Source organism: Odontesthes bonariensis, chromosome 2 (genome assembly GCF_027942865.1).
Source record: "Odontesthes bonariensis isolate fOdoBon6 chromosome 2, fOdoBon6.hap1, whole genome shotgun sequence".
Taxonomy (NCBI): domain Eukaryota; kingdom Metazoa; phylum Chordata; class Actinopteri; order Atheriniformes; family Atherinopsidae; genus Odontesthes; species Odontesthes bonariensis.
Window position 1 is genome coordinate 2639336 of NC_134507.1, and position 27896 is coordinate 2667231.

The following is a 27896-nucleotide window of genomic DNA, read 5'->3' on the forward strand; positions in this document are numbered from 1 at the left end:
TTAATTGGTTTAACATCTTATCATTTCAGATGGTCTGCAATGCTGACTATTTGTTCAGTAATGTTGTGGCAAAGTGTCCCGGCTCGGTCCACGACTCCCGAGTGTTTCGGAACTCAGAGATCTATCGGCGCCTATCACAAGGTGAGCCAAAGAAACTATTGATAACCACTTTTAACATCATGGCTGTGTTAAGACTGTCACTACTTATGAGGTTGTGATGGTAACATTTTGTATTCACAGGTGAATTCCTGGGAGTATTGCTGGGTGACAGAGGGTATGCCTGCCAGCCTTTTCTGCTCACTCCATTTGCAGACCCTCTGGAGGCACAACTGGCATACAACCATGCCCATGCCAGAACAAGGGCCCGGATCGAAATGACATTTGGCCTACTGAAGGCACGCTTTCTGTGTCTGAACCACCTGAGAGTCAGCCCAGACAGGGCATGTGATGTCACTGTGGCCTGTGCTGTCCTCCACAATGTGGCCTGCCTGAGAAAGGAGAGGGCCCCCAGAGTGCCGGCTCTCATAGACTGGGACATTCCTGCCATCTTTCCGGATGGCGACTGTGGTCGGCTGGTCAGAGACCAATATGTGTTAAATTATTTTAATTAATATTGCATGTTGATTTAAGTTGGGCCTGCAATGGCAGAGGAATTTTTGAAAGGAGCTGATGGTTTACTTGCTTTGATTCATCCTTGTTCAATAAAGGAACATCATGGTACTCTCTAATGTGTATTTATATTTATATGGTGATGTACTTTATGTGTAGTCTGTGGGAAACTAAATTATCTAGTGGTTCATCTAAAATCATCAGTTATCTAAAATGATTTCAATTAATAATCACAAATGTTTCAATAATGATAGTGGGTATAGTTAAATGTTTTAACAATATGTTCTAGGCAGTGGAATACATATTAGTTTCCAATTGTGGCGACCGCTGACTGAGATAAGGAATGAGATTAAATAGATCCTGGAACTTAGCCTGGTCTGGAGCAGGCTAGCTTCACAGAATAAATCTCCATGGTAACTTATGTCTGAACATATCCCACTTCCCTTATCCTACTTTTGTGCAACTGGATCACGGATAAGTTGATCCAGGATAGCCAACATATCCCCGCTTAATCCCTTATCCTACTTTTGTGCAACGGGCCCCTGTTCTTCACATCTGTGATTGATCTCATCTCATCTTCCTGTTTGACACGACATCATTAATCTCTTCAGTCTCTCAGACCTGAGCACCTTTAAACTGACTTTTCTTCATTATTTTCTCTAATCTGCAGATAAAAAAGGAAATGTGGTGTCACATTCAGACTGAAAACATGTTTGATCTGAACCCAAAGTCAGAATAAGGACGTCTTGTTCAGAAAACCATTTTTACATTCTTACATCTTTCATTTGACTCCAGTCCACACCTGTCTCCCATTGAAAATGTGCGGCACATGATGAAGTAAAAGATATGACGGCAGAGACTGTCAGTGTTGCCCATACATTGAGGAAACTATGGCGGCCCGCCATAGTTTCCTTTTGGCCGCCATAGTTTCCGAATCCCAATCGTTTGAAACACAGCGATTTTTTTTTTTTTTTTTTTTTTTGAAACACAGCGATTTCCTCGAAAACCAACCAATATGACTATACAACAGGTGAATTAGTAATTAAACATGTCCTAAAGTGTGCAATGTCAGAGTTTTGAAGTTTAGTGGCAAAAAAGGTTTATGTGTTATTAGTCGCTGTCGGGGCGATTGACACACGTTATAGATCAGTGGGTGCGCGTGCATAAAGATCAGCTGTAATCATCGGGATTTCATTGACAAACATATTTTTTTGACCTATTTATATTCTGAGAAATAATGTGAAATTTGAGCAATGACGAGTACACTAGTATGTTGTCCGGTATGTTGCTTAAAAAAATAGTAAGCTCAATAGTTTCTGTTTAAAATAAGGTGTTTCATCCGTCCCGCATGTGTGGTTCAACCATCCCGACTAGGCGGAGCGGGGTGAAGTTGGTTTTATATTCGACATTCGCCTATTTTCCGGCTTTGTAATTGTAATAGCGTCACGAAAACCGCACCAATTAGCCTCAGGATGGTATTAATATTTACAGAAAACTAAGACTAACATACCACAGGCTTTATCAACTCACCAAAGTAAGCCTGAAAGATCAGAGTAACCGCGCCGAATATACTAAGTGAACTACGGCAGCAGGAGCGCTTAGGGACCGTCGCAAAAGTGCAACGCCTTTTTTTGTTCTCACTGGATATTCAACCAATGAACACCAAACCAATTCGGATGGGTTTGTGAACTCACTATAAAGCTTTCACAGTCTTTTAGTTTCCAGAAAAATCATTTTAGGTAGAACATTTACTCAGTGTGCATAGTTAATTCCATTTTAGATATTTATTTTGTAATAGCTCTCTTGTTTTTAAAGATATCAAAACCAAACCGCTTCTGATGTGTTCCTGAACTCATTGTGTACTTCCCACACCCTTTGTTATCAAGGAAAACCTTTTCAAGTTTCTCAAAAAGGCACAAGTCCTCACTGTATATGATCCATTCATATTTTTCATGAAGTTTAGTTTTAACCTGTAAATATTTTCTATTACAATTGTTATCATTGGGTTTTAATGACAAGATGAGGTTTCCTCATAAGCCCACAAGGGTTTCTGAAGTCTCCAGCACACATTCCTTTTTTTAAATTTGTTGTGTTTTATTGTGTATTTTTTTGCTATATTTGAATGAATGTGTGCAAATCAATCAAATAAAATAAAATCTGCTGTCGCACAAATTCACGCCGCACAAATTCACGCCGCGTGAATTTACCCCCCCCCCCCCATAGTTTCCAAAAATTCTGTGGGAAACACTGGACTGTTGAGCCAAAGCTTTCACAATCAATCCCTCCAAAAGCCAACAATGAAATGACCCGACTGAGGCCGCTCACCAATAAAACCTTCTGCTGATCCAACCATCACAATTTTACCAACAAAAACTTTTATTCTGACAAATGCTCTTAATGATCCAGTTCAGTAAAACTTTAAACCCCCAAAATACTTGTTCCAACATATTCCCACAGATTTCTGTTGCATCATTTCCAGTGAGCTGGGAACTGGGCCAATCTGTCCAAGATTCTCTCCTAGAGGTGCACCAAAATGAAAATTTGTGGTCGAAACCGAAACCGAATAATAATTAATCACTTGGCCGAATACCGAAACCGAAACCGAATATTACAGTTCAGTTAAGTTATCAAAAGTTATTTTTAAATATTACTTAAATCTACGCCTTACAATAAATGTTTAGACATGTTTTTCAAAGAAAATAAATGTTTATTTGAAATCTTCAAAAGTTATTACTAATAACTATAACTAATAACTAGAGATAAGTTTCATTAATTCCCATTTTCAATTCATTCTGGGGTTTTTTTCATTCATTTCATACAACAAAAAATACAACATATTATAAAAGCGTTCCAACACAAAAATGTAAAAACATGCAATATAACAAATTATCTGAGTGTCCTTTTTGGCATAGAGTCTAGGTAGCCTGCTCCTTCAGGAACAGTGGCAGGTTCTTTTTGTAGTTTGTGTGTTTTGCCTTTAAGTGATATTTTAGACTGAAACTACTACGCTGAGAAGACAATTCAACTTGGCTGTAAATGCAGGAGTTTTTATTTTTAATTTATTTTGAAATACATGCTTTTACATGGAAACAAGTAAAACAGGAAGTAGCGTCGGTTAGCTCCGAGAGCTTCACACAGAGACCGAGGAGCACCTGTAGCGGTGATGTTACCTGCTAGTTTATTTTTATTTTATTCCTCCATGCTTCGTGGTGTTTGCTGTAACTGTGTGAATGTGATGCATAGGAGAAGTGAAAGTTAAATAATCCTAGTTCTGACCGTGAAGATTGCCCCTGGGGAATGACTCTGCCATTGGTTGAGAAGCAGCTAAAGTGGCCAGTATTACTTTGATTATTTATTGGTACCAGCGACAATGCTAAGAATGCTATTTCTTTAATGATTACAACAACTAATGTTGTATTTTATTTTGTTTACTTGAACATTTAGTTATACGGTGTTGATGTGGCGTTAATAAACATCTGTGAAAAGAACCGAGTCTCGCATTGAATCAATGGGCGGCATATTGGCAGAGTTTACAGATGACTTTGGTTCTGTCGACTCCGCCGTCTGGAAGTGGATAATTTTGCGTCACCACTATTCGGCCTCCGATTCGGCCACTCATTTGGCTTTCGGCCGAAAGCCGAATGTGTTTTTTTTGCGTTTTCGGCCGAATATTTTCGGTTGCCGAATATTCGGTGCACCTCTATTCTCTCCTGTGAGTCAGGTTGCCATGGAAACACTCTTTATGTGCCGATCTGAAAAACTGGGCAGATTTCCTAGCTTCTGGTTGTGTTGGGGACCGGCCATGTGGGCCTAAAGCAGGCCTACATGGGAAACAGTGGAAACAGCAGGTTAATGCTGGCTTCCTGTCTCCAACAGTAGGTCTGCTGCTGTGAAGCACATGTGAGCAGCAACTGTGGGAAAGGTCCAGATGAACCTGTCTGCAGGTTCTCCAGAACATCTCTCACTGAATGAAAAGAGGGATTTGTGGATGTATGTGGCCCCTTAAGGCTGATTCTTACTCGGCGCAACCTCGCTCATACTAGCTGGTCGCAAATGGCGCAAACGGTCACGTGTCCCAAAATTCCGCCACGCCCCCCGTCGCAAGCTAGAAAATCCTCGCGCGGCGCAAGGGCGGGCACACAACTTTTTTTCTGACTTCACGCGCGCTCAACTGGAAACAGCTGACCAAGAAAAAGAAAAAATGAACACTGCAGAGACCGCGGTGACCGAGAGGGTGCGCCTCTACAAACATCTGTACGACACGTCTATGAAGTTACACTGGGACAACGTTTGACAAAGTTCGTCTTGTTGCAAAGGACAAACATTCCACCTTCTCTTCTGTTTTTGCCGCAGCCACTTAGCTCTGAGATACATATACAGTTCTACACCCAGAGTAAATTCATTCCGCATCAGATGTGCCAGCCTCTGCTGACGTGACACCACAGGTGGCATTGTGTATGCTTTCTTCATATGCTTTTCAGCTTGTTTCCTCAACAGTGATGCTCGCTGGTCCGGAGAGAACTGCAAATGTGACGCATTCTCGGCGCAAACTGCGCTTATGAGCTAAAGGAACTGTGAAGGGGCTGGCGCTTTCGATGACGTCATTAATGGTTCTCGAGCCAGAACAGTTGCGCGTTTGCGCCGAGTATGAATCAGCCTTTACATGTCCGCATACGTTAAGCCCCTGCATTTGCGGTGGTAAAAGTGAAAACTTGGCCCAAGTTGTCGCAAATTGACCTGGCAACTGCTCCCCCATGCCCCCCTCCCCTCCCCTACTTAGGAGAGCCTTTAATATGTAAATGCCAGTGATCAGGTCAGGAGCTGCCACAGTCATTTTCAAGTGGGGTGGGGTGAGGTGAGGTGGGGGGTGGGCAGGCCTGTTTCTACACGTTCATCACTATCACCTCCAACTCCAGCCAAGTTTGTTGCTGTGTTGCCTTGAAAAAGAAGAGGTGCACACTGTCTGCTGGTGACAGGTGATGCATATCTGTTTTTTTTTCTCCCAAACACCTCTTTTGTAATACCGCTTTTTGTGGGCAAAATTCAAGGATTCAAGAATTCAAAGGTTTATTGTCATATGTGCAGTTAGAAACGTGTTTCCCTGAACAATGAAATTATTTTCTTTGTTGCCCGCACTGGATGTCCAAATGTATAATAATAAAGATAAGATAAAGATAAAATAAGCATGCAACAGCAATATTCTAAAAGGTTTCTTAAATAAAATAGAAATATAGAAATAAAAATATAGAAATCTGGCCTGTATACATAATGTGCAGTAGTGCGCTCAGTGTTTTATTGTATATGGCTTAATTCGGTGTCACAATGGTCACAATATCGCCGAGGTCTTTTCTTTGTCCTTGCAGAGTCCATTTTTGTGTCAAAACAGTGCAAATTGCCAGCTGTGGTCAGACAACATTAAATAGCAAAAGGACGGGAGGTTGTCTCGCGAGTATTCCGTGTAATGACGTATACGCATATGATTGGTGGAGCTTAACGGCTCGCATAAGCTCTCGTTCAATCACGTATGAGAAACATTGTGCCGTGCAGTGTAAACAAAAAGTTTAAGGAGCAGATCTGGCGGCAGAAAGGCAGACAGAAATCGCTGAGGTCCCGTGCTGTGAAAACTGTCCTGGTTTGCAGAATACAATGGCTGGAAGACGACTTGCTTTCAACTCCCCAGCAACTCTCTGCGGGTCTACAGGTTTGTGTGTTTTTTTCTACTTGCACATGACCATTTGATTGTTTAATTTTAGTCTTGTTGACACTGTACAGCACTTGGGACAGTTCTCGCTGATTTTAAATGTGCTGTATATTAAACTTACTTACTCACTTGCTTACAGGCAGATAAAATGAAAGTCCTGTTGAATGCTATGACCGGGATGTCTCGTATGGTGGCCAGCACTGTGGATACGGTCGTGGAGAGGGTTCTGGAGGGAATCGACCAGAGATTCGCTAGGTTGGAGGCAAGATGGCCGTCGAGAACGGACTGAAGTTACATTCCAGAGAAGTTGAAGAGCGCACAAGAGAAGGCGGATACAGAATCCGAAAATCGCGGTAAGAGTAGGTTATTGACTGTGGCTTTAGGCTAAACTCAACTTAATTGTGTCCATCACGTGAAAACCAGTGTGAGTTGCTTTATTTAAAAAAATGAATTTCGTGTTTTCAATTTATAGGAAGCAGTTCGCCACCTGCATAACTCACCGTGGCATTATTATCCAGGTCAAGGGTAAGAATAAGTGAGTGTTCTCCCAATATCTAGTTGAGTTGGACCCGATGTTACGTTACGTCAATGCAGTTTTTTTTTTATTAACCATAGGCCTGTTGTTTTTACAGGCTACTGTCACCTCACAATATGGATGTAACGAGTCGCTTGAAGGAGGCGGTGTCAAACAGTCCGAACTTCAGAGAGGTAGACGGGGACACTATCGAGGGTGAGCGGCGCTGACTTTTACCACGGCTGGCACTCATACTTTTAAGCACTGGTCATTTTATTCATTCCTCTTGTTTGTTTTTTTTAGCTGCGTGACGGACCTGTGTGCTGTGCTACAGGCGCGTCTTGAAGCCAACCCGAAATACTCACAGTCTCACCACAGAAGAGTGAAAGAGAGTAAGAACATATACGCTGTCAATATGACTTTTGTTACTTTATAGACAAGTTGTCAATATGCTGTGCATGGATAGACTATGTTTTGATTATTTATTGGTTATTCCAACAGCTCCCAGAAGCCAGCTTCTGATCCAGGATGAGGACGTCTGACAACTCCCGCAGACCCTGCAGGGACCGGAGTAATGAAGAATGCGGATTCCAAACGGCGGCGTTTAGGCTTATTGTGTATATTGTAGGCTACAGCAGTGTGTGCATATAGTTTTCAATTCTTTATTATCAACATGGTTCTTATTACAATGTAAGCTATGTACATTGTGTGGTGTGGCAATAAAAGCGCTTTAAAAAAAAAAAAGTTTCCTTTTTCATTCTCAATAGATTCACGTCATTCATGCCTGCATTAGCCTAGTCATAGTGCAGCTTATAAGAATGACGTGAATATATGAAGTACACAAACATCCCAGGAATATTAGTAATCATAATCACAATTATTAATCATAATTGCTGAATGATATGCCCATATAAAGTATGCATATATTAACCTTATTGGCCAATGGGCGGTCATCTTTACAGGAGCTTTTTTATGTAATCACGTGCCTTTTTCGTCCAATACCAGCGAGGCCAGTGAGAGGTCCAGGCACTCTCACAGCGGGGTGCTAATCGCTGAGCCATTAGCACCCCGCTGTGAGAGCCCGCCGCGAGTCGGGTTCGTTTCCGACGATTTTCTCGCTCAACAAACTTAAAGTTTGTCTGCCTGCAAGCGCCCAGGTGCGTCCGAAAATTAGGCAAATTCGCTGATGTTCACTGCCGTCCACAGTGACACAAATCCCTCTTTTCGTGCAGTGTCTGCTGTTCATGTGCAGAAACGGCTTTTAGGGAAATAAACTACTAATCTAAACTGAATCATGAAGTCAATGAACACATCAACTCACCGAGCCTTTTTGCAGTTCCTCACAGCTGGAATCAGCCTACTTCGTCCCTCCTCTGTTGTGTTGTACTTCTTCAGGTCCAACTCATCTGGAACCTCCTCTGACATCTGCAGCATGTAGGCCAGAGCTGAGCACTGGATCTCAGAGAGTTTTTCCTTTGATCTGTTATCTGACTTCAGGAACTCTTGGATCTGCTGATGAACTGAGAGGTGGTTCATCTCCATCAGACAGTGGAAGATGTTGATGCTTCTGTCAGGAGAAATTTTGGACGTGGTCATCTCCTTCAGGTTGTAGATGGCTCTTTTTATCATTTGTGTTCTGTTCTTTGTCTGACCCAGCAGGCCCGCTAAGAGTCTCTGGTTGGACTCCACAGAGAGGCCATGAAGGAAGCGGACAAACAGGTCCAGGTGGCCATTTTTACTATCGAGGGATTTCACCATGACTCTGTTCAGGAAGTCATCCAAAGATGAGTAACTGTAGTATTTTCCCAGGAAGCTCTTCAGCACCTTTTCCTTCCTGTTGGTGTAGCAGTACATCATGTAGACTGCAGCCAGAAACTCCTGAACACTCAGATGAACAAAGCAGTAAACTGCTTTCTGGAAGATCTCACACTCTCTTTTGAAGATCTCTGTACAAACTCCTGAATACAGCGATACCTCTGGGACATCCAGCCCACACTGCTCCAGGTCTTCTTGGTAGAACATGATGTTTCCTTTCTCCAGATGTTCAAACGCCAGCCTCCCCAGCTTCAGAAGAACGTTCCTGTCAGCCTTGGTCAGCCCCTGTGGACCCGCCTCAGGTCCCTGGTGGTACTTGTTCTTCTTCCTCTGTGTCTGAACCAGCAGGAAGTGGGAGTACATGTCAGTGGTGGTCTTGGGCAACTCTGCTCTCTGCTCGGGGGTCAACATGTGCTCCAGAACTGTAGCAGTGATCCAGCAGAAGACTGGGATTCCACACATGATGTGGAGGCTCCTGGATGCCTGGATGTGGGAGCTGATTCTGCTGGCCTGCTCATCTCTGAATCTCCTCCTGAAGTACTCCTCCTTCTGGGCATCGGTGAAGCCTCGTACTTCTGTTACCCTGGCGACACACGCAGGAGGGATCTGATTGGCCGCTGCGGGCCGTGTGGTTATCCAGAGGCGAGCCGAGGGAAGCAGGTTCCCCCTGATGAGGTTTGTCAGCAGCACGCTGACTGATGACTTCTGGGTGAGCTCAGACACAACCTGACAGCTGAACTCCAGAGACAGTCTGCTTTCATCCAGGCCGTCCAGGATGAACAGAAGTGTGCAGCCGGCCAGCTGCTCTGCTGGGAGCTGCTGTAATGTTGGATGGAAAACATGGAGCAGCGTGAGAAGACTGTGCTGCTCCTCTCTCATCAGGTTCAGCTCCCTGAAGGAAAGCAGAATCACCACACTGACATCCTGGTTCTCCAGGCCCTCGGCCCAGTCCAGAGTGAACTTCAGCACTGAGAAGGTTTTTCCAACACCAGCGACGCCGTTGGTCAGAACCACTCTGATGGCCCCCTGCTGCTCAGCTAAGGCTTTAAAGATGTCCTGGCACCTGATGGGAGTGTCATGGCGGATCTTGGAAGCCGTCTCCAGCTGCCTCACCTCATGTTGGGTATTAACCTCTTCCCTCTGCCCCTCTGTGATGTAGAGCTCAGTGTAGATCGTGCTGAGGAGGGTTCCACCTCCTGCTCCATCACTTCCTTCAGTCACATGTTCACATCTCCTCCTCAGACTCATCTTATGTTCATCTAAAACCTCCTGCAGACCAGCATCTGCTGACCAAAGAACAAATGAGACCAAACACAAACAGATTAGATTCAATTCATCACCATTTGTTCTTCTTTATCTGTGTTGTGTTCTGTGTCTGAATTTAGACCCAGTGCCTCCAAACTGTGTGAACAAACAGGATTCTGATTGGTTAATGAATACAGGGACAGCAGGTGCCATCATGAAACCATCAAATATGAAAGGTACATGTATTCATTCTGGTTTGGATTTCCCTTCTGCAGAGTGAACAGAGGACATGTGTTCCAGAAGAAACCTCCATTTCACTGGGAGTTCAGCTTTAAAGCTGCAGTCTGCAACTCTTTTTCAAGCATAATGCCTGGAACTGTCCGGGGATTCTGAAAGTAGTACATTAAATACCCCAATACAAAAAAAAATGAGTTCTCTAGGTCCCCTATATGTCCCGCTAGGTCCCTCCAAAGCCAGCAGGTTTGTTTACAAAATTGCAGACCGGACCGGTAAAAGGTAACCAATCAGGTTACGAGCTGGGCTCTGCTGCCTGTCAATCACCGATTGTGCACGCGCGATACAAGGTAGGCTCGTCCCCACGCTTATTTATCTGGACTATTGAACTTCATTACGGGCTAGTCTACTTACTGTGTCTTCCATGATCGCAAATGACAGGTGAGTTGAATGAGGAGTCGTGTAGGCGCATCTGGCGTGCACGTCTACGTGGACGAGTTCTCATGTGTTTTGAAGGGGCGGGACAGGAAGTTGAATAACTTTTTATTTTTCGGTTAAAAAATAAGCATTTCTTGCATTTTGCGACTACGGAGGTCACCGTTTTCAACTTCAAGCGTTCTGATAGATCATGTAAACTCTTAAAATGCCAAAAAGTAGGACTTTACATATGACAACAACAAATCTTGCAGACTGCAGCTTTAAATGATGTTCCTGATGACCTCTGTGATGACTCCCTGGGTCCTCTTGTGGTTGGTTGGGGTATTAACGAGTGTCTGTTTGTTCTGCTGGGAGCTGATTTGTGTGATTTAGGACACCTGTGGCTCCTTCCATCTTATTTTGGCTCATTTAGTCCTGATTTCAGTCTGATTACTCTGCTCTTCTCCACAGGTGCTGCTATCTTGGTTATTGTGTTGGTTTAGTTTCATTTTGAAAAAAAGCGGCGGCGCGATCGTTTTCGCAGCGACCCCTCGAGAGGAAAAAACTGTGTAAAACAGTGTAATTTTAGTGTATTATTGTATTTATATCGTTAAGTTTTGTGTCTGAAATCTACAAACTGTACTCAAGAGGCCGCTAAACTGCAACACTCAGATGCAGTATCACAAGTCTACCAACGGAGTCTACTTATGGGACTTAAACACTCCCCTAAGAGCGTTACCAACAGAGACAAAGGACAGGCTACAGTCTATCAGCCTGCTTCGCAAATTCCCGAGCTCGCCTGAAGACAAGGGCCGGGTGAGGAGGCGCCGAAAGCGGTGTGAGAGAAGATGGAAGAGGGGCAAGAGAGCCGGTGTCCATGCTAGGCTGATGGCTAATGCTAGCCGACCGGCTCTCCTGTCCATCCTGCTCTCTAACGTCCGCTCACTTGACTACATTGACTACTTTGACTACATCAAACTACAACGGACTACTCAACGGGACACTAGGGACTGCTGTGTGTATGTTTTCACAGAAACATGGCTCAGCGACCACGTCCCGGAGGCGGCCATTCAGCTAGACCAGGGGTCTCCAACCTTTTTCCTTCTGAGAGCTACTTTAACAAAATAAAAATGGCCAAGAGCTACTTGTGTTTTGTAACATTTATTATCATTGCTCATTTTGAACAAACAAACTCAATAAGCCTTCTTTTCCTGAACATTTACAATATGTTACTGTCCACATCTCACATTCTCACAAAAATTGCATTCACAATAAAAACCATTTAGTGAGATGACTGACACTGCAAGGAGTCAACAAGAGAGGTGTATGCTAGAGTGTTTCCACTTAGGTTCACTCTTATGGAGTCATTTAAATGTTCATCAGTCAGTCTCGTTCTGAGCTTTGATTACCGGACATTCATGTCAGAAAAAGCTGACTCACAGAGGTATGTAGACCCAAAGAAAGCAGACATTGCTTGGTGAAGATTTTCATAATTATCTGGCTCTACCAAGCTCCAGAAATGCTGTGAATGCTGCTGAGACTAAAACTGCACATTGTTTTGAAGGTTTATAACCTCCATTTCCATTTCCTCAGGATCGACACAGAAAAGTTCAGCCATCTGTCCTGAAATCTCACTTATGTTCACATTCATGAATTTCACACAGGGCTCAAGTTTCTCAAAGTCACTGAATCTGTCAGCAAACTCCTGTCCAAGCCTTGATAAGAGGTCACAGTACTTGGACACATTTAAAACGCTGGCTGCACCTATGTGACTGTCCAGAATCTTTGAGATAGAGGGGAAGTGCTGAAATCTGCTGCTTTTCACTTGCTGAATGTACAATGACAGTTTTGCACTGAACGCCTTGACAGCACTGATCATCGTTAACTCCTTCTCACTAGCCTGGCAAGCCAGACCTGTTCAGCTTTTATTGACGCTGGATAGCAGTGTGGGCGGGATAAACGGTTCTCTGTTAAGTTGCCTCTGCACTCAACGCCACGCAATAGGATGGGGAAACAACCAATCAGAGCGTCGTCCCACCAACAGAGCAAGCTGGTAAATTAAACTTTTACCGTACCCGGTGAGCAAAACTCCGAAAACGTCCTTTTTTTTTCAAGAAAAACTTAAGTGCAGTTATCTGTTCGTCTCGCAAAGAAAAACTTATATTTAAATCTTCTAGAGTCGCTGCCAAAGCTAACTCGAAAGACTGTCCGCTGGGCGCAGCCATTAAATCTCTCTCTGGAACTGCACACTGAAACGTAGCACCTCTGTCGTCACCAGGTAGCCCGGCCTCCAACCCCGCTCCTCACGATTTGATTGGCCCGATTAAGTTTCGATTTTCAGCCTAGCAACACGACCATAAGTGACCAAACTGCGCCCGGGAGCAAATTCAATTTGCGGTCGCTGGTCAGTGGTGATGTGAGAATCTCACATCACCACTGACTCATCAAGATTTGCCGAGAGACCAATTAAGCAAATGAGATGGGCCACGGAGGCCGAAGCCCAGTCCATCGAGAGGTGGATGGAAAAAGGGCACCGAGACACAGGAAGAGTTCCTGACAAGCCTGCCCCCCGACCTTGCTCAACAGACATTCAGTTCAGCTGTGCCAGAGAGGAGTCTGCTAGCAGAAAATGGTCTAGAAGAGTTCCCTGTCATAATGATGATCCTGGAAGTCACTGCAAATGCTGTCCAGAAGATTGGGACGTTGATAGACTTGGCGTCCGACACGAACTACATCACCCATGAGGCTGCTGGTGAGCTGAATTTGAGGAGTGAGGATGTGACGCTCATAGTCAATGGAGTCGGTGGGATGCAAGTGACAGTGGAGACCAAGCGCTACCTCCTGAAGATCCGGGTCACAACTTCAAAGGGAACCCTCAGATCCCACCAGCTCGTGTGTTACGGGCTGGACGGAATCGCAGAGGTCAATCGCTGTGCGTCGCCCAAAACTCTACAAAAACTATTCCCCGGTGTCCCTCTTTATGAGCTGGTCCGTCCCACCAAAATCAAGCTCCTAACCAGCCACAAGGAAGGCCAACTCGTCCCTCAGAAGGTGCGATCTGTCAGTGACCTTGTCCTGTGGGATGGTCCCCTTGGGAAAACAGTCGGTGGCTCTCATCCAGATCTCCTGGAAGAGGTTAAAGTCACAGCCCATGGTACCAGAACCAACTTTGCGCACTCCATTCGCACAGCAGCTGTGGAGTACAGAGAAATCATCAACCGTGTCTCAGTGCAGCCACCTCAACTCACCCAAGCCATTACGTCCGCCGCCATCCGAGACTTCATGGACTGGTGGAAGTGGGACAGCATAGGGGCCACGTGTGAGCCGAGGTGCGGCGGCTGCAGATGTGGAAATTGCCAGCCTGGAGGGAAGGAGATGTCAATCTCTGAAGAGCGGGAACTGGAGCAAATAAAGAGTGGGCTGACGTACACCACTGGAGATCGCCACAGCGAGAAACCACACTGGCATGCCAGATACCCCTGGGTGGAAGATCCAGAAGCATTGCCGAACAACAGGAGGGCTGTTGAAGCAACATTCCTGAGGACAGAGAAGCAGTTGGCAAAGGAGCCAAAATGGAAGGCGGCCTACAAAGCGCAAGTACATGAGATGGTCGAGCGGAGAGCTGCTGTTAAACTGTCCAAAGAAGATTTGGCAAACTGGACTGGACCCGTGTGGTACATCAGCCACTTGATTGCCCCGAATCCTCACTCTGTGACTACACCAGTCCGTCTTGTCTGGAACAGTAGTCAGAAATTCAAGGGCCAGAGCCTGAATGATTTACTCCTCAAAGGTCCAGACGTCCTCAATAACATTCGTGCTGTCCTCATCCGATTCCGGCAAGGTGTCTTTGCTGCACTTGGGGACATAAAAAAAATGTACACTTGTGTATGGCTTGAGGACCAAGAAGTACATCTCCATCGCTTTCTGTGGAGAGACTCTTGGGAGGAGGACATCCAGGAATACGCCGTCACCAGGGTTAACATTGGCGATAAGCCAGCAGGCTGTATTGCACAAGTCGCCATGAGGGAGACAGCTAGTCTGCCCATGTTCCACCATCTTGCAGAAGAGCGTCGAGTGCTGGAGCAAGACGCATATGTTGATGACATCTTGACCTCGCATAATGACCTGCACCAGCTCAAGCAAGTAACGGCAAATGTTGAGCATATCCTGGAAGCAGGTGGATTCCACCTGAAGCCATGGGTCTACTCAGGCCAAGGTGGTAGGTCAGAATCAGGTGACTCCCAGGAGAAAGAACCCTCAGTGATGGTCCTCACAAACCAACTTGCAAAGGAGAACAACAAAGCCCTGGGTCTTGGGTATGATCCAGAGAGTGACAAGCTTCACTTGATGGTGGCTGTGAACTTCTCTAAAAAGAAGAAGAAAATGAGGCTTGGAAGAAACCTGTCAAAGGAGGAAGTCAGGGTCCAGGTGCCAAATCCACTCGCCTGGCGAGAGCTCCTCAGTCAAGTCTCTGGGATGTATGATCCCCTCGGCCTTGCGACACCGGTCAAACAGAAGGGAGCCATCCTGGTGAGAACAGCATTTCAGGAAGCAAAGGTCAACAACAGTCTACCAGAGGATACATGGGATGCACCTTTGTCTGAGGGCCTCCGGGAAGACGCCATCTGCCTCTTTGAAGACTACGCTGAGCTCAGCCAGTTGAAATTTGCCAGAGCCTTGACGCCACCTGACCCTTATGCCAAGCCCTGCGGTATCACCTTCTCCGATGGCAGCGAGCGATCTTACGGTGCTGTACTCTACCTACGGTGGAAAATGCCACATGACGTGACCCTACGACTGGTCGAAGCCAAAGCCAGGTTGACACCTTTAGACTACAAGTACGACGCTGTCAAGGCTGAGGTCTGCGGGGCTGTCTATGCTGCTCGTCTGAAGAAGCCCTTCCAGAAGCATTGCAGCATTTGCGTGGAGAAGTGGTATCACCTGGTTGACAGCCAGACAGTCCTGGGTGCCATCCAACGTGAGAGCTATGGCTATCAAACGTTTTTTGCCAATAGAATTGGAGAAATCCAAGGCAGCACAAATGTCCAAGACTGGTGGTGGATCCCCGGGCATCTTAATGTCGCAGATATTATCTCAAGAGGGGCAAGCCCGAAGGAGTTGGATGAAGGCAGCGGGGTCCCAAGTTTCTAAGTCTGCCAGAGAGTGAGTGGCCAATGAAGTCCGCAAAAGATGTTGCTGTGGAAGCCAGAGAGAACCTTATGCGCATCCAGAAGAAGGCATTCGACGCTGCTCTGACCCGAGCTGGAGCAAAGAATGAAGCCAAACTGCAACCGATCTCAAGTTCTGCCGATCTGCACAGGCCTCCTGCTGGAGCTGCAGTCACAAACCTGGTGAAAATCCAGCGATTCAGCAGCCTAACCAGACTGGTAAAGTCTTTCACACTTGTCTGGAGGGCAGCAAAGAAGTTTCTCCATGGTCAAGTCCGGGGAAAACCAAAGTGGGAGGCAGTCCCATTGGCCGGTATAGTCACTGTGGCCGAGAGAGAGGATCCCTTCCGAGACCTCTGCCTTGCGGCCCAAGAAGGGGCCACCTTTCCCAGCACTATGACAGATAGGCTGGTCGCTTACAGGGATGAGGCCAGTGGGCTGTTACTGTGCGGTGGCAGGATCCAGCACTTCAAGGAAGCTGACCAGGCTGTTCCACTGATCCCCTTCAACACCTGGCTGGGGACTCTACTGGCACGCCAAAGTCACCAGGAAGGCCATGAAGGAGTTGCTGGGACTTTACTAAGAATGCGGCAGAAGGCGTGGGTCGTGCAAGGCAGGAGGCTGGCTCAAAAAGTCATCAACCACTGCGTCCACTGCAAAAAGGCCAGGGCTCAAGTCTGCCAACAAGTGATGGGTGACCTGCCAGTGGAAAGATCAAGACCTGCTTCACCGTTCCAGTTTATGTCCGTTGACCTGTTTGGACCGTACCTGGTTAGAGACGATGTTAAAAGAAGAGTCTTTATGAAGGTCTGGGGGGTCGTCTTCTGCTGCATGGCAAGCCGGGCCCTGCACATTGACCTTGTCAACAGCATGTCCTCAGAGAGCTTCCTCATGGCCTACCAAAGGTTTACTGCCATCAGAGGCCACCCAACCAAGGTCTGGTCGGACCCTGGAACTAACTTTGTCGGTGCAAAGTCTCTGCTGGAGGACTTGTACAGCTTCTTGAGTAGCCAGGATACATCCAACCTGGAGGAATATGCTGTGAAGAACGGGACAAGCTGGACAAGGAAAGTGCTCCCTGCTGATTCACCGTATCGAAATGGAGCTGCGGAAGCTGCCATAAGGGTCGCCAAGAAAGCTCTTCAAAGTTTGAGTAACTTGACAAACCTCACCTTCAGTGAGTTCCTCACAGCCCTCCAGATGGCAGCCAAGTTGGCCAATGAGCGGTCCATTGACGCAAGAGCACAAAGTCGGGAGGACTGTGTTCAGTACGTGACACCAAACTCACTCCTTCTAGGCCGAGCATCCCATAGCGGTGATGTCAAGATCTTTGATTTCCAGAACTACCCCCACAAGCGGCTCCGAGAGATCCAAAACCAGGTCAACGAGTTCTGGAGAGCATGGTGCCAGCTTGCAGGCCCAAACCTGTTTGTCAGGTCCAAGTGGCACACCACGGAAAGAAATGTCTCCATTGGCAATGTTGTTTGGCTTTGTGATCAGAATGCCTTGCGGGGGCAGTTTAGAGTTGGCCAAGTCGTGACTGTAGCTCCCGACTCAAAGAGCATTGTTAGAGATGTTGAAGTACTTGTCACCCCAGGCAGCTGTGCGTATTCAGCGGTTCACTCCTCAGTTTCTGGTGACCGTAAAACGAGACTCAATGGTGTGATACTGCGCAGAGATGTTAGGCGGCTTGTAGTTCTGTTGCCTGTAGAAGAGCAGAGATCCTAGCATTAAAGCTGTTCGCCTTTTTAGGTTGCAACCTTCCTGTCCAAATACAGAAAGCTTTAGTGGGAGGTGTTGCAGCGAACACCCCTTCTCATCAGCTGTCTGAGCATGAGCATGCAGCTCACCTGCGTGCAATCAAGAATAACGAGGGGAGACTAACTTCCTGGTTTGAGTGCAGGGACAGCAGCTCTAAATAAAAAAAGTCTGCCTTACTACGCGGGCAGGAAAAAGAGCTGTGCAACATTAGTATCAAGGAACAAAGAACTGAACATTCAGCCGGTAAGCTCACGTTGAAACCTTTGTGGCGAATACATGGCCCTTGCTGCGCTGACGAGGCGTTGAGACTAGGGCTGGGTAAAAAAATCGATTAAATCGATTTTGGATCGATTTCATTTAAAATTTGCATAATCGATTTGTAGGGCATGAGATCGATTTTTTTTTTTTTTTTTTTTTTTTTTTTTTTTTTTTTGATTTTTTTTAATTTTTTTTTTTTTTTTTTTTTTTTTCATGAATGATTTTTTTCATGAAGTTACTGGTTCCAATCCACACGGCTACGGTAAGAACCATGTGTTCCCCAGTCCAAGCAGTCATCAACCCACTAATTCTGGGCACCTGTAATTATACCTAGAACTAAGTTAGCTACCATAAAAGAAGTGCTCCCCCAAGTGGCTAAATCTAAAACTACACTAAAACCTACCTATAGGTGAGACTAAAATGGCTCCTACAAATGTATTTAATTAAGTAGGCTGTCACGTTGAATATAGTGTAAAATCTTGCTAATACTTCTTTCCACTGGGTGGCTTCAGGTGTTACTAATATAATGTAACAATCTGTTAACACTGTCAAGCCACAGCCCTTTGAAATATTGATGTCAAAATGCAACATTTTGAGGTTAAATCCTGGCGCCAAGAGAAGCAGATGGAACCGATTCGGATCGAATCGAATCGAATCGAATCGAATCGTGATTAATCGATTTAAAGCCCTAAGAATCGAAATCGAATCGATCCAGGAACTTGGCGGTGATACCCAGCCCTAGTTGAGACATGGGGGAAATGTTTGTGTTTGTAAAATGGTTTAGATTGTGAAACTCACATGGTGTTTTGTGAAAATGTTGGCTGGTGAGGACGGGTTAAAGTCTGCATCTTTTTTCCCCGCATATGGTGATTGGAATGGACTTGGAGTGTTCCGCTGCTAAAGTGTAGTTTCATGGGTTAGATGGTTGTGGATATGTATATTTGAAACACGTTGGAATTTACTGACTGGTAATTCATTACTGTTAGGGGATTCATGTAGCCTATTGGATTTAGTAACCTGCTTAATTCAACATGGCTCCCGTGGTTATGTTTTAATATTTCGGTGCATTTTCATAATTAATTTGAAAAGTAGTTTGTCTTAACTAAGTGCCTTAACTTAAGGTAAAACCATAGTCTATTTTCATACATGTGTTTAATGCTAAATTTGTCAGAACAACCTTTTACAACAATGTGCAATATAGTAAATGTTTGTTTTTGCTTGGTTTTTAAGGTTTTTCACCTAACTGAATGTTTGGCTGTAAATATCACAAGAGAGGAAAATAAAAGGAAAGAAACGGAACAACAGTCTGGTCATTGAGTGGAACCCAGTTTAATGTTCAGCCTGGTACAACCTTTCAAGTGGGGAAAAGCACAGTAAAAAAGTGAAACACTTGACAGTCTCTGTTGTTGTGTCCATGTGAGTCAGGTCCTAACAAATGTTGTGTTATTCTGTTTGACACCACAATGTGTCTGCATTAAATCAGCAGGTTAACCATTCAGACCTAAAGCTGTGTGTGAAGTCCTTCTGAAACCTGAGGGGGGCTGAAAACTAACAACTGCCCACTAACACTTTTATTCTCAGCGTCTGAAGAAACTAAAACATCAACTGAAATAAAAGACACATTTCAGCAGTTAAACCTCCTCTTTTTAAACCACTGACTTTGTCGTCATGGCGATTAATATTTTTGGTCAAATATTATTGTTTGTGCATCTTGAACATGTTGATGTGTGTGTGCGTCTAAACGGGTTAACAGAAATATCTGACCTGGTGCAGCTCTGGATCTTTCTCCACACTGGGGACAGGAGGAGCCTCCTGAGGAAGCAGACTGGTCCCAGTATGAGCCTCCTGAGGGAGCAGACTGGTCCCAGTATGAGGTGATGCACTGTCTGCAGAACCAGTGTCCACAGCTGGCAGAGACCGGATCCTTCAGGACGTCCTGACACAGAGCACAGCAGGACAGCTGCTGCTCCTCACAAACACCACTCCTCTTCCTCCCTCTGCAACACATGTCTTCATCACTAAAATCCTTTTAAAATAACTCCATTTGGCATCAACTCTGCTGTTTGATGTGAATACAAACTCAACCCTTCCTGCAGCAACATTTCACATTTGGTTCAATCCTCAGTTTATGTGCTGACTTCACTATGTGAATATTACTGCTGCTGCTCTACAGAAAACATTTCATTACATTTCAAATCAGTCCTAATCCTGTTCTACATTTGCTCTTTTAGAATTAAGAAATAAAAAACTCTTTAGTAATTACAGATAACCAATAAGTGTATTGATAAAGACCTGGGCTGATCAAATAGATTCTAACAACACTGGCTGCAGCTACACTCTGAGATGAGCACATTTCATTCCACATCCATCCACTGTGACCCCCTGAGCTGTCAGAGGCAGAAAATAGACCATCACTGACAGACATGTGGTCCTGTTCAGAGGCCATGTTGCTCCTGAACTGGAAGAAGAGTTTAGATTTCCAACACAAACCAAAATGATCAGAAACTCAGCTCTGTAGCCAGAGTTTTGGGTTTGCCACATCAGATTGTGCACCACCATCTCCTTGGTTTGACACCAGACTGAGTGCTGTTCTCCCATTTGTTGTCATGGCAACAGGAGACAGCAGCAAGTTATTGCCTGTGCTAACCTAGTTAAAGGTAAGGTAGGAGATCCTGGATTTTGAGTCCAGCGAAGCTGCATTTTGAAAATACACAGGTAAAAAGTCCCAACCCTTTTCTTCACTTTACCCCTGAAGCCACGCCTCTGGAGTACATGAACGCGCACGAGCACGAAGGTGCACAAGCGCTGTTCTGACAGCAAGCATCGATTGTTGCCGTATTTAGTTTATGCTAACTATACGTTTAATAATGCTAGGTGCTAGCCAAGCTGGCTCTAGTTTAGCTTCCTGCCAAGCTTCTGGACACGTAGTTCGTTCACGGAGCAGGGTACGCGCACAAGGGGAAGGAGGAGCAGATTGCAGTTTGATAGACGGCATCAGTATAGGCTTGTCCCGATCTGATATTTGGATCGGATCGGCCGCCGATATTTGCAAAAAATGCGTATCGGCCGGCATGGAAAAATGCCGATCCAGACTCCCGATCCAGTTTTTTAAAAGTGTCCGGTCCGTGTTTTCCAGCTCACCGATATTAATAATCCATTCAACTTTTTTCTGTGTTGTTCCCTAAATCCGGTCCGCACTTTCCAGCACACCTTCAATACGGTAAAAATGTCAGCCGTGTGGGATTATTTTACCCTAAAAGACGAAACAGATGAAGAGGTGGAGTGCAAAGTGTGGAGGAGATTGGGGAGTAGAAGTATTTTTTGTTTTTAAATAGTTCACAATACTATTTGCACTGATTTTTTTTTTTTTTTTAAAAGCCTTGGTTTACACTTGTTCAACAGTAGAGTACTGATGCTGAGTTAATAGACTATTTTCTGCTCGGGTTGTTTGTGTGATTTGCTTTTTTAATACAGTTGACAGTATTATTTGCACTTTTTACTGTTAACTGATGTCATTTCTGTTTGTTATTTATAATTTTGTCAATTTTGTGTTTATCCCTGAATAAACAGGAAAACCCTTTTCAACATGAGTCTGACAACTAAGTTAGTAGGCTAAATAACTTTAAACTTTAATACATGCTTGGATAGGTATCGGTATTGGATAGGTAGCCGGTATGGGTATTGGATCGGAAGTGCAAAAACCTGGATCGGGACATCCCTAAAACAGTATCCAATCATTGTGAACGGACCGTTCACAATGATTGGATACTGTTTTTCCTAGATTGTACGTTTTAGAGGCCACTAAAACTTTTCATATTAGTGTCAAAACTTTTAATTAATTGGTTGCAGTGGGGGTGTGAAGAGTATTTCAAGCAATATGTAAAAAAAATTTCCAGAAAAAGATCCCCTACCCAACCTTTAACAGGACATTGAGCTGGTTTGGATATAAATGCTGAGTTTAACAGAAATAAAATAGATCATGAAAGATCCTGAAATCTGTGTTTCAGTTGTCTTACTTTGTGCCTGAGGGTCCAGCTTCATCACTGAGGTCTGGAGGTTTTCCCATGGACCAGTTGCTCTTCACAGACAGACAGTCGGATGTTTGAAACTCTGCTCTCCGTCTGTGGTGCTGACCTCTGCAAACACAAACATGCTGTTATTCATATACATTCATTCATTGATATTTCTGCTTTCCTTTACAACTGCATTCATTTAACTTTGTGTTAAGGCTCCTCTTTATATACTCTGACATTTCATCTTTGATTTGTTTTATTCATTTAATTATTCATTCATATATTTATTCTGAAATCACTGAATTAATTTGTCCTTTATCCATTTATCTCTTCATTTATTTATTCATTTTTTCTCTTTTTTTTTTGTAAGAAAGACATCATGAAAGGTCCTAAAATATCGGTTTCAGTTGTCTTACTTTGTGCCTGAGGGTCCAGCTTCATCACTGAGGTCTGGAGGTTTTCCCATGGACCAGTCACTCTTCAGAGACAGACAGTCGGATGTTTGAAACTCTGCTCTCCGTCTGTGGTGCTGACCTCTGCAAACACAAACATGCTGTTATTCATATAAATTCATTCATTGATATTTCTACTTTCCTTTGCAACTGCATTCATTTAACTTTGTGTTAAAGGGATATGCCACCCCCAGGCCAAATTAAAGGATAAGACCGGTTTTTTGACATTGGGCCCTTGATTTCACATTATAACATGATGTTCTACTCACCCCTGCTTGTTGTTGGTCATTTGGAGCTGTTCCGAAGATATTCGAGAGGCGTCTGGCTGCTCTCTTGAGATATTCGGCCATGAAACGGTTTCCTATGGGCAAGCTTTTACAGGCACAAACTATGCTGTTTATAATTTATTAATTACTGTACATTAGCACTGATAACGTGGAGGTGCGTTGCTTACTTAAAAAAATCCGGGTTACTGTAATTTTGAATTTTTGTCGTAAAGTGGGTGTTACTGACGTCCTCGTCGTGCTACTGCCACAGACAGCCCACAGACCTGCTGCCTATTTATTCATTCGGCTAAAATTCAAAATTAGTAACCCGGATTTTTTTAAGTAAGCGACGCACCTCCACGTTATCAGTGCTAGTGTACAGTAATTAATAAATTATAAACAGCATAGTTTGTGCCTGTATAAGCTTGCCCATAGGAAACCGTTTCATGGCCGAATATCTCAAGAGAGCAGCCAGACACCTCTCGAATATCTTCGGAACAGCTCCAAATTACCAACAACAAGCAGGGGTGAGTAGAACATCATGTTATAATGTGAAATCAAGGGCCCAATGTCAAAAAAACGGTCTTATCCTTTAAGTGTATCCCCGCATTCCCGATACATAAATAAGTGTCTGGGAGCGTTTTCCTGGCGACCCAGGCATTGTCCGAATCTCACAGCACTGACCACTGCTTATTTGCGCGTAATACATACATGCTAGCGTCGCCAGCGTCTTCACTTGCAATATTTCGCCCAACGTGAATTTATTTACTTGATTTACCTTCTAATTACTGTGTGAGTGGTGTAAATCTACACAGAAGGCTTGCTTTGCTCATGTCGGTTTGGGATCTAGTTTCCAGTGCGGAAAACGCAGCCGAACCACACTCCCCGCTACGCCTTTGGGAATCCCCACCGCCGGTTTCTTCAAACAAACCAGCGAGAAGCAGCCAGGGGGGGGGATTCCCAAAGACGTAGCGGGGAGTGTGGTTCGGCTGCGTTTTCCGCACTGGAAACTAGATCCCAAACCGACATGAGCAAAGCAAGCCTTCTGTGTAGATTTACAGTCATTTGCACTCGATGTGAAAGTACACCACTCACACAGTAATTAGAAGGTAAATCAAGTAAATAAATTCACGTTGGGCGAAATATTGCGAGTGAAGACGCTGGCGACGCTAGCATGTATGTATTACGCGCAAATAAGCAGTGGTCAGTGCTGTGAGATTCGGACAATGCCTGGGTCGCCAGGAAAACGCTCCCAGACACTTATTTATGTATCGGGAATGCAGGGATACACTTAATTTGGCCTGGGGGTGGCATATCCCTTTAAGGCTCCTCTTTATGTACTCTGACATTTCATCTTTGATTTGTTTTATTCATTTAATTATTCATTCATATATTTATTCTGAAATCACTGAATTAATTTGTCCTTTATCCATTTATCTCTTCATTTATTTATTCATTTTTTCTCTTTTTTGTAAGAAAGACATCATGAAAGGTCCTAAAATCTCGGTTTCAGTTGTCTTACTTTGTGCCTGAGGGTCCAGCTTCATCACTGAGGTCTGGACGTATTCCTATGGACCAGTCACTCTTCATAGACAGACAGTCAGATGTTGGAGACTCTGCTCTCCGTCTGTGGCGCTGACCTCTGCAAACACAAACATGCTGTTATTCATATGCACATACACAGAAAAATATTCACTTCACTGACAGAATGATCCAATAAAATGGCCGCTGGAGCATTAAGGTTGAGAGTCTCTGTCCAGCAGACTGGAGTCAAAGAGAGACTCCTTAGTAGCATCTTTATCAGAGACGTGTCAGCCACAGTGAATGTTTCTGAGCCTAAAACAGGGATTGATTCCTCTAAAGCGTGTTCCTGTTTAGATTAAAAACCAACGTTTAATCAGAATAATCTCTGAAATATAACAGATTTCCCTGCCTTTTCCTACACCTGTACGTTATACGAGTGTGCAGGGTATCAAATTCCTGAAGCTAAATCAGCTGATGTCTGTGTGTTCATATTCACATCCACATACATCTTAGAAAGGGTTTTAAAAACTAACTGCAGTCATTTAACCACTCAAAAGCATTTTAGAGGCTGGAAGACAGAATGAACTCAGACATTTCCAGGAAGCCCTCTGACTGTTTCAATCTCTTTTCTGTTTGTTCTTTACTTGGTTCATTTAAAACAGGCAGAATTCAGTCTGACAGAATAAGTGCGAAACCTCCTCACGTGCTTTAATAAAATACACCATCACACACAGATCACATCTCCTCCTGCTGGCATTCTTTTTCCTTTTTGCCTTCTTTCCTTCCAGCTTTCACAGCAGCTGCTGCTGCTGACAGAATGATAGGTTGTGATTGGTCAGCTGATGCCACCTCCTCATGAACATGAACACGCTCATATTCAGAGTCAGAAAACCTGGGCTGATAACCAGCATCCTACTACAGCTCAACAACATCTCCGCTGTTAGGGTGAGTTAAGCCAGATCACCTAAAAATAAGGTTAAAGTCACCCTGAATATTTCCAACCTGCTTCACACCCTGTTTGGGTTGCCAGTATACGTTCCCATGGTGATATCCCAGATAAGAAGCTGCCCCCCCCATGAGCAGTTCTCTTACTTTGTGTCTGATGGTTCTGGAGGTCTGGATGGGTTCCTGTTGGCAGAGCGACCGCTGGATGCTGCAGACTCTGCTCTGTCCATCTTCTGGACTTCAGTCAGTCTGAGAGAAGAAAAGAATGAAGACAAACACGTCTGTTCAGGTCTCACAGCCAAACTGAAACAAGCTTTAACCTCCTGCTTTTCTTTCTGATCCACGTCAGAAAGAACTTTTAGAGAAAGGAGACGTCAGTTGTTGCCTTCTTCATCAGTCAGACCAACAGCTGCCTCACATCCAACACTCTGAACTAAACAGTGAATCAGAAAGCTGAAACAATCTGAACTTGATGGTTTTACACCCGAGTTGGATCAGTTCTTTGTATCAGAGCCGTCCGATCAGCTTCGTTTCAACAGCAGAAACAAGCTGCTGAGTTCTGCTTCTTCTTGCTCTGCAGTCCACAGAGAGGAAACCCACTCAGAGACTGACAGTGAAATAAGAAGAAGGTTGTTCACACTCACCCGATTCTGACTTCAGGTTTCTTCCTGCTGCTGTCGACTCAAAATGGAGCCTGAACTGTGTGAATGTGTCTGTGTTCCTTCGTAATCTGGAACAACTGGTTCACCTGGTCTGAGGCTCCGCCCCTTTTCCTTTACTGGAAATCAGGTGAGCTCATATAAGTGTTTGTGATGCTCACAAATACCTTTTTAGTGACGAATCCAACGCCGACACTCCGATTCATATCTCACATATTAATCTGTCCTCACACACAGCAACTCACACTCAGAGTTGGAGCTGCAGCAACAAAAAGTCCAGCAGAGACTTTTCTTTCTCATCAACTCAGAGAGAAACAACAGCTGCTGCTGCAGCTTCATCCAGTCCTCATTCAAAGTCCTCACATCAACATACAGGTATCAATGTAAACCGGGCGAGTCTGAAACATGTGAGATGAAGCAGAAACACAGTGTCAGTGAGCCCTCACTAGGGATGGGAATTGATACGATTTTTACGATTCCAATTCCATTTTCGATTCTGCTTAACGATTCGGTTCTTCGTCGGTTCCCTTATCGATTCTCATTTGGAGAAAAAGGACAACAAACCGGTCGATTAGCATCAACTTTGTTTAGTTTAGAAGTAACACGAGTCATGACCTCACAAACCCAACAACGGTGAGGTCCACATTGGTCTATCCTGGCCTGGGTAATTTAACTCTTCCTGCTCTGGTGAAAGGAGAAGCTGGAGGTAGAGGTGAACTGGGGGTAGTACCACCAGCCTCTGGCTCTGAGCCAGTCAGGCTCTGTCTCTCATGATTTCATCTAAATGTAATGCCTGAGAAGGCATTCATTTAACCTTAACCGTTACTAACAGCAGCTTTTACAATGAGGCAAATGGCGCTAACATGATAGGCAGTGTTTGTTAGTTAGTTACCTGCAGTGGACAGCCGAGGACATGCTAACGTTGATAACGTTGCTGGGTTCAGATTCACCAACGTTAGTCCGGAGCAGATCGAAAACGCGACATTCATTCATAGTTATTGCATGTTGGTAGTATTTCCTCCCTTTGGTGAAATATTCACTTTGCAAGTTGCCCTGTTGTCGTCTTTTTTAGGGATGTGTAACCAAACTTTCGAGCGTTTGTACCGCTTGGGCGCCATGTTTACTGTTGACTGCTGGCTGCGCTGGACTCGCCACGTTGCGTGGTGACGTCATTCGCGCCCACTGGAATTGATAAGGGAATCGTTTGCAAAATCACCAAACTACTATATATATAGATATATATATATTTCACTGATCCCTGTTCTGTGTAAAACTAAATTAAGATAAAGTTAAAATGAGACATTACTATCACTATTTTGGGCTTGCATACCTTTGTTGTTGCTGAAGTGAAAGTAAGCAGGTTCACAGATAAAACCAGCTGCCTGGGCTGCCTCCACACAGGACTGTCCCTCTGGCACAAGAAGTCAGAGAGCTGAGAATACAGCGGGCCAGCTGGGGGGAGCCGTCACATTGGACACCAAGCCAAGGGTTGTGGAACTGACCAGGGTCCCAACCAGAGGTCATATAGTCCTTCTGCCATCAGCAGACGCCCCTCTGGAGAGGTTGACAGGAACCAAAGGAAGCTCTGCAGTACAGAAGTCCTGAGGGTTAAAGATATGTTAGAGTTAGTTTGTGCAATCATATTGTGGCTTTCATCATGTTTACAGCGTTCATCTGCATCTATGTACTTAAAATATATGTATTCCAAATCTGAGCAGATAAACAAAGTCTGGCGGGCTAAACGCTGGCTTCTGCAACGCTCCCGGTGGGGGTTGAAGTCGGTGCAGGAAGGACCAAAATGGCGGCGTGACAGAGACGTGTGCAGCGGGGTTTCGCCGTTAACCTCAAGTCCTTTGAAAGCAACGCAGGTGGAAGCAAATGCCCGCTTCCCGGAAACACCACAGTTAAATCATCATTAATATCACCCCCCACATAGATATGTATAGAATGGCTAGATGTGTTACGTCTGAGTTTAGAACGTCCGCACAAGTCGGCCATCTTACCACAGGGCGAGATGTCCGGGAGACAGTCAAACCAGAGGTTACCATAGTTACGGTAAGTGATCTGCTCTGACGCTAGTACTCTTATCTCGCAGAAATCTCCACGATTTGACACTATTTTACATACTAAAAGACCCTGTGCAATATTTTATTTATTCAGTCATCTGTGCAATAATTTACGTCACTACTGTGCAATATATTTTCTATTTATGGTCAGACTATGTGCATACAATGTGTAATTAACACAAGTGTAGTGCAATATGGGCAATAACTCAACCATAGTGCTATAACTTATTTTATTTAACTCTGTTTACT

The 27896-nt window shown here is 44.5% G+C and overlaps 1 protein-coding gene and 1 long non-coding RNA gene across 5 annotated transcripts in view; one reads left to right on the forward strand and one right to left on the reverse strand.

Moving 5' to 3' along the window:
• Positions 1-27896, reverse strand: part of LOC142388710 (NACHT, LRR and PYD domains-containing protein 12-like) — a 245195-nt gene that overhangs the window by 139801 nt on the left and 77498 nt on the right. The window contains exons 1-7 of one of the 4 annotated variants that reach the window (XM_075474268.1): positions 25567-25676; positions 25070-25171; positions 23976-24095; positions 22152-22271; positions 21739-21858; positions 19487-19719; positions 8146-9922 (exon numbers count right to left, since the gene is read on the reverse strand). In XM_075474268.1, coding sequence (XP_075330383.1) covers positions 8146-9922; positions 19487-19719; positions 21739-21858; positions 22152-22271; positions 23976-24095; positions 25070-25152 — 2453 coding nt within the window. In that variant the 5' untranslated portion in view covers positions 25153-25171; positions 25567-25676. Of the gene's footprint in view, positions 1-8145; positions 9923-19486; positions 19720-21738; positions 21859-22151; positions 22272-23975; positions 24096-25069; positions 25172-25566; positions 25678-27896 lie in introns of those variants that run through there. The other 3 variants (XM_075474257.1, XM_075474263.1, XM_075474271.1) reach the window with 3 other exon arrangements.
• LOC142388951 (uncharacterized) lies at positions 6953-7373 on the forward strand. Its single transcript, XR_012770357.1, has 3 exons — positions 6953-7040; positions 7128-7216; positions 7333-7373. It is a non-coding gene; the product is annotated as an uncharacterized LOC142388951 (long non-coding RNA).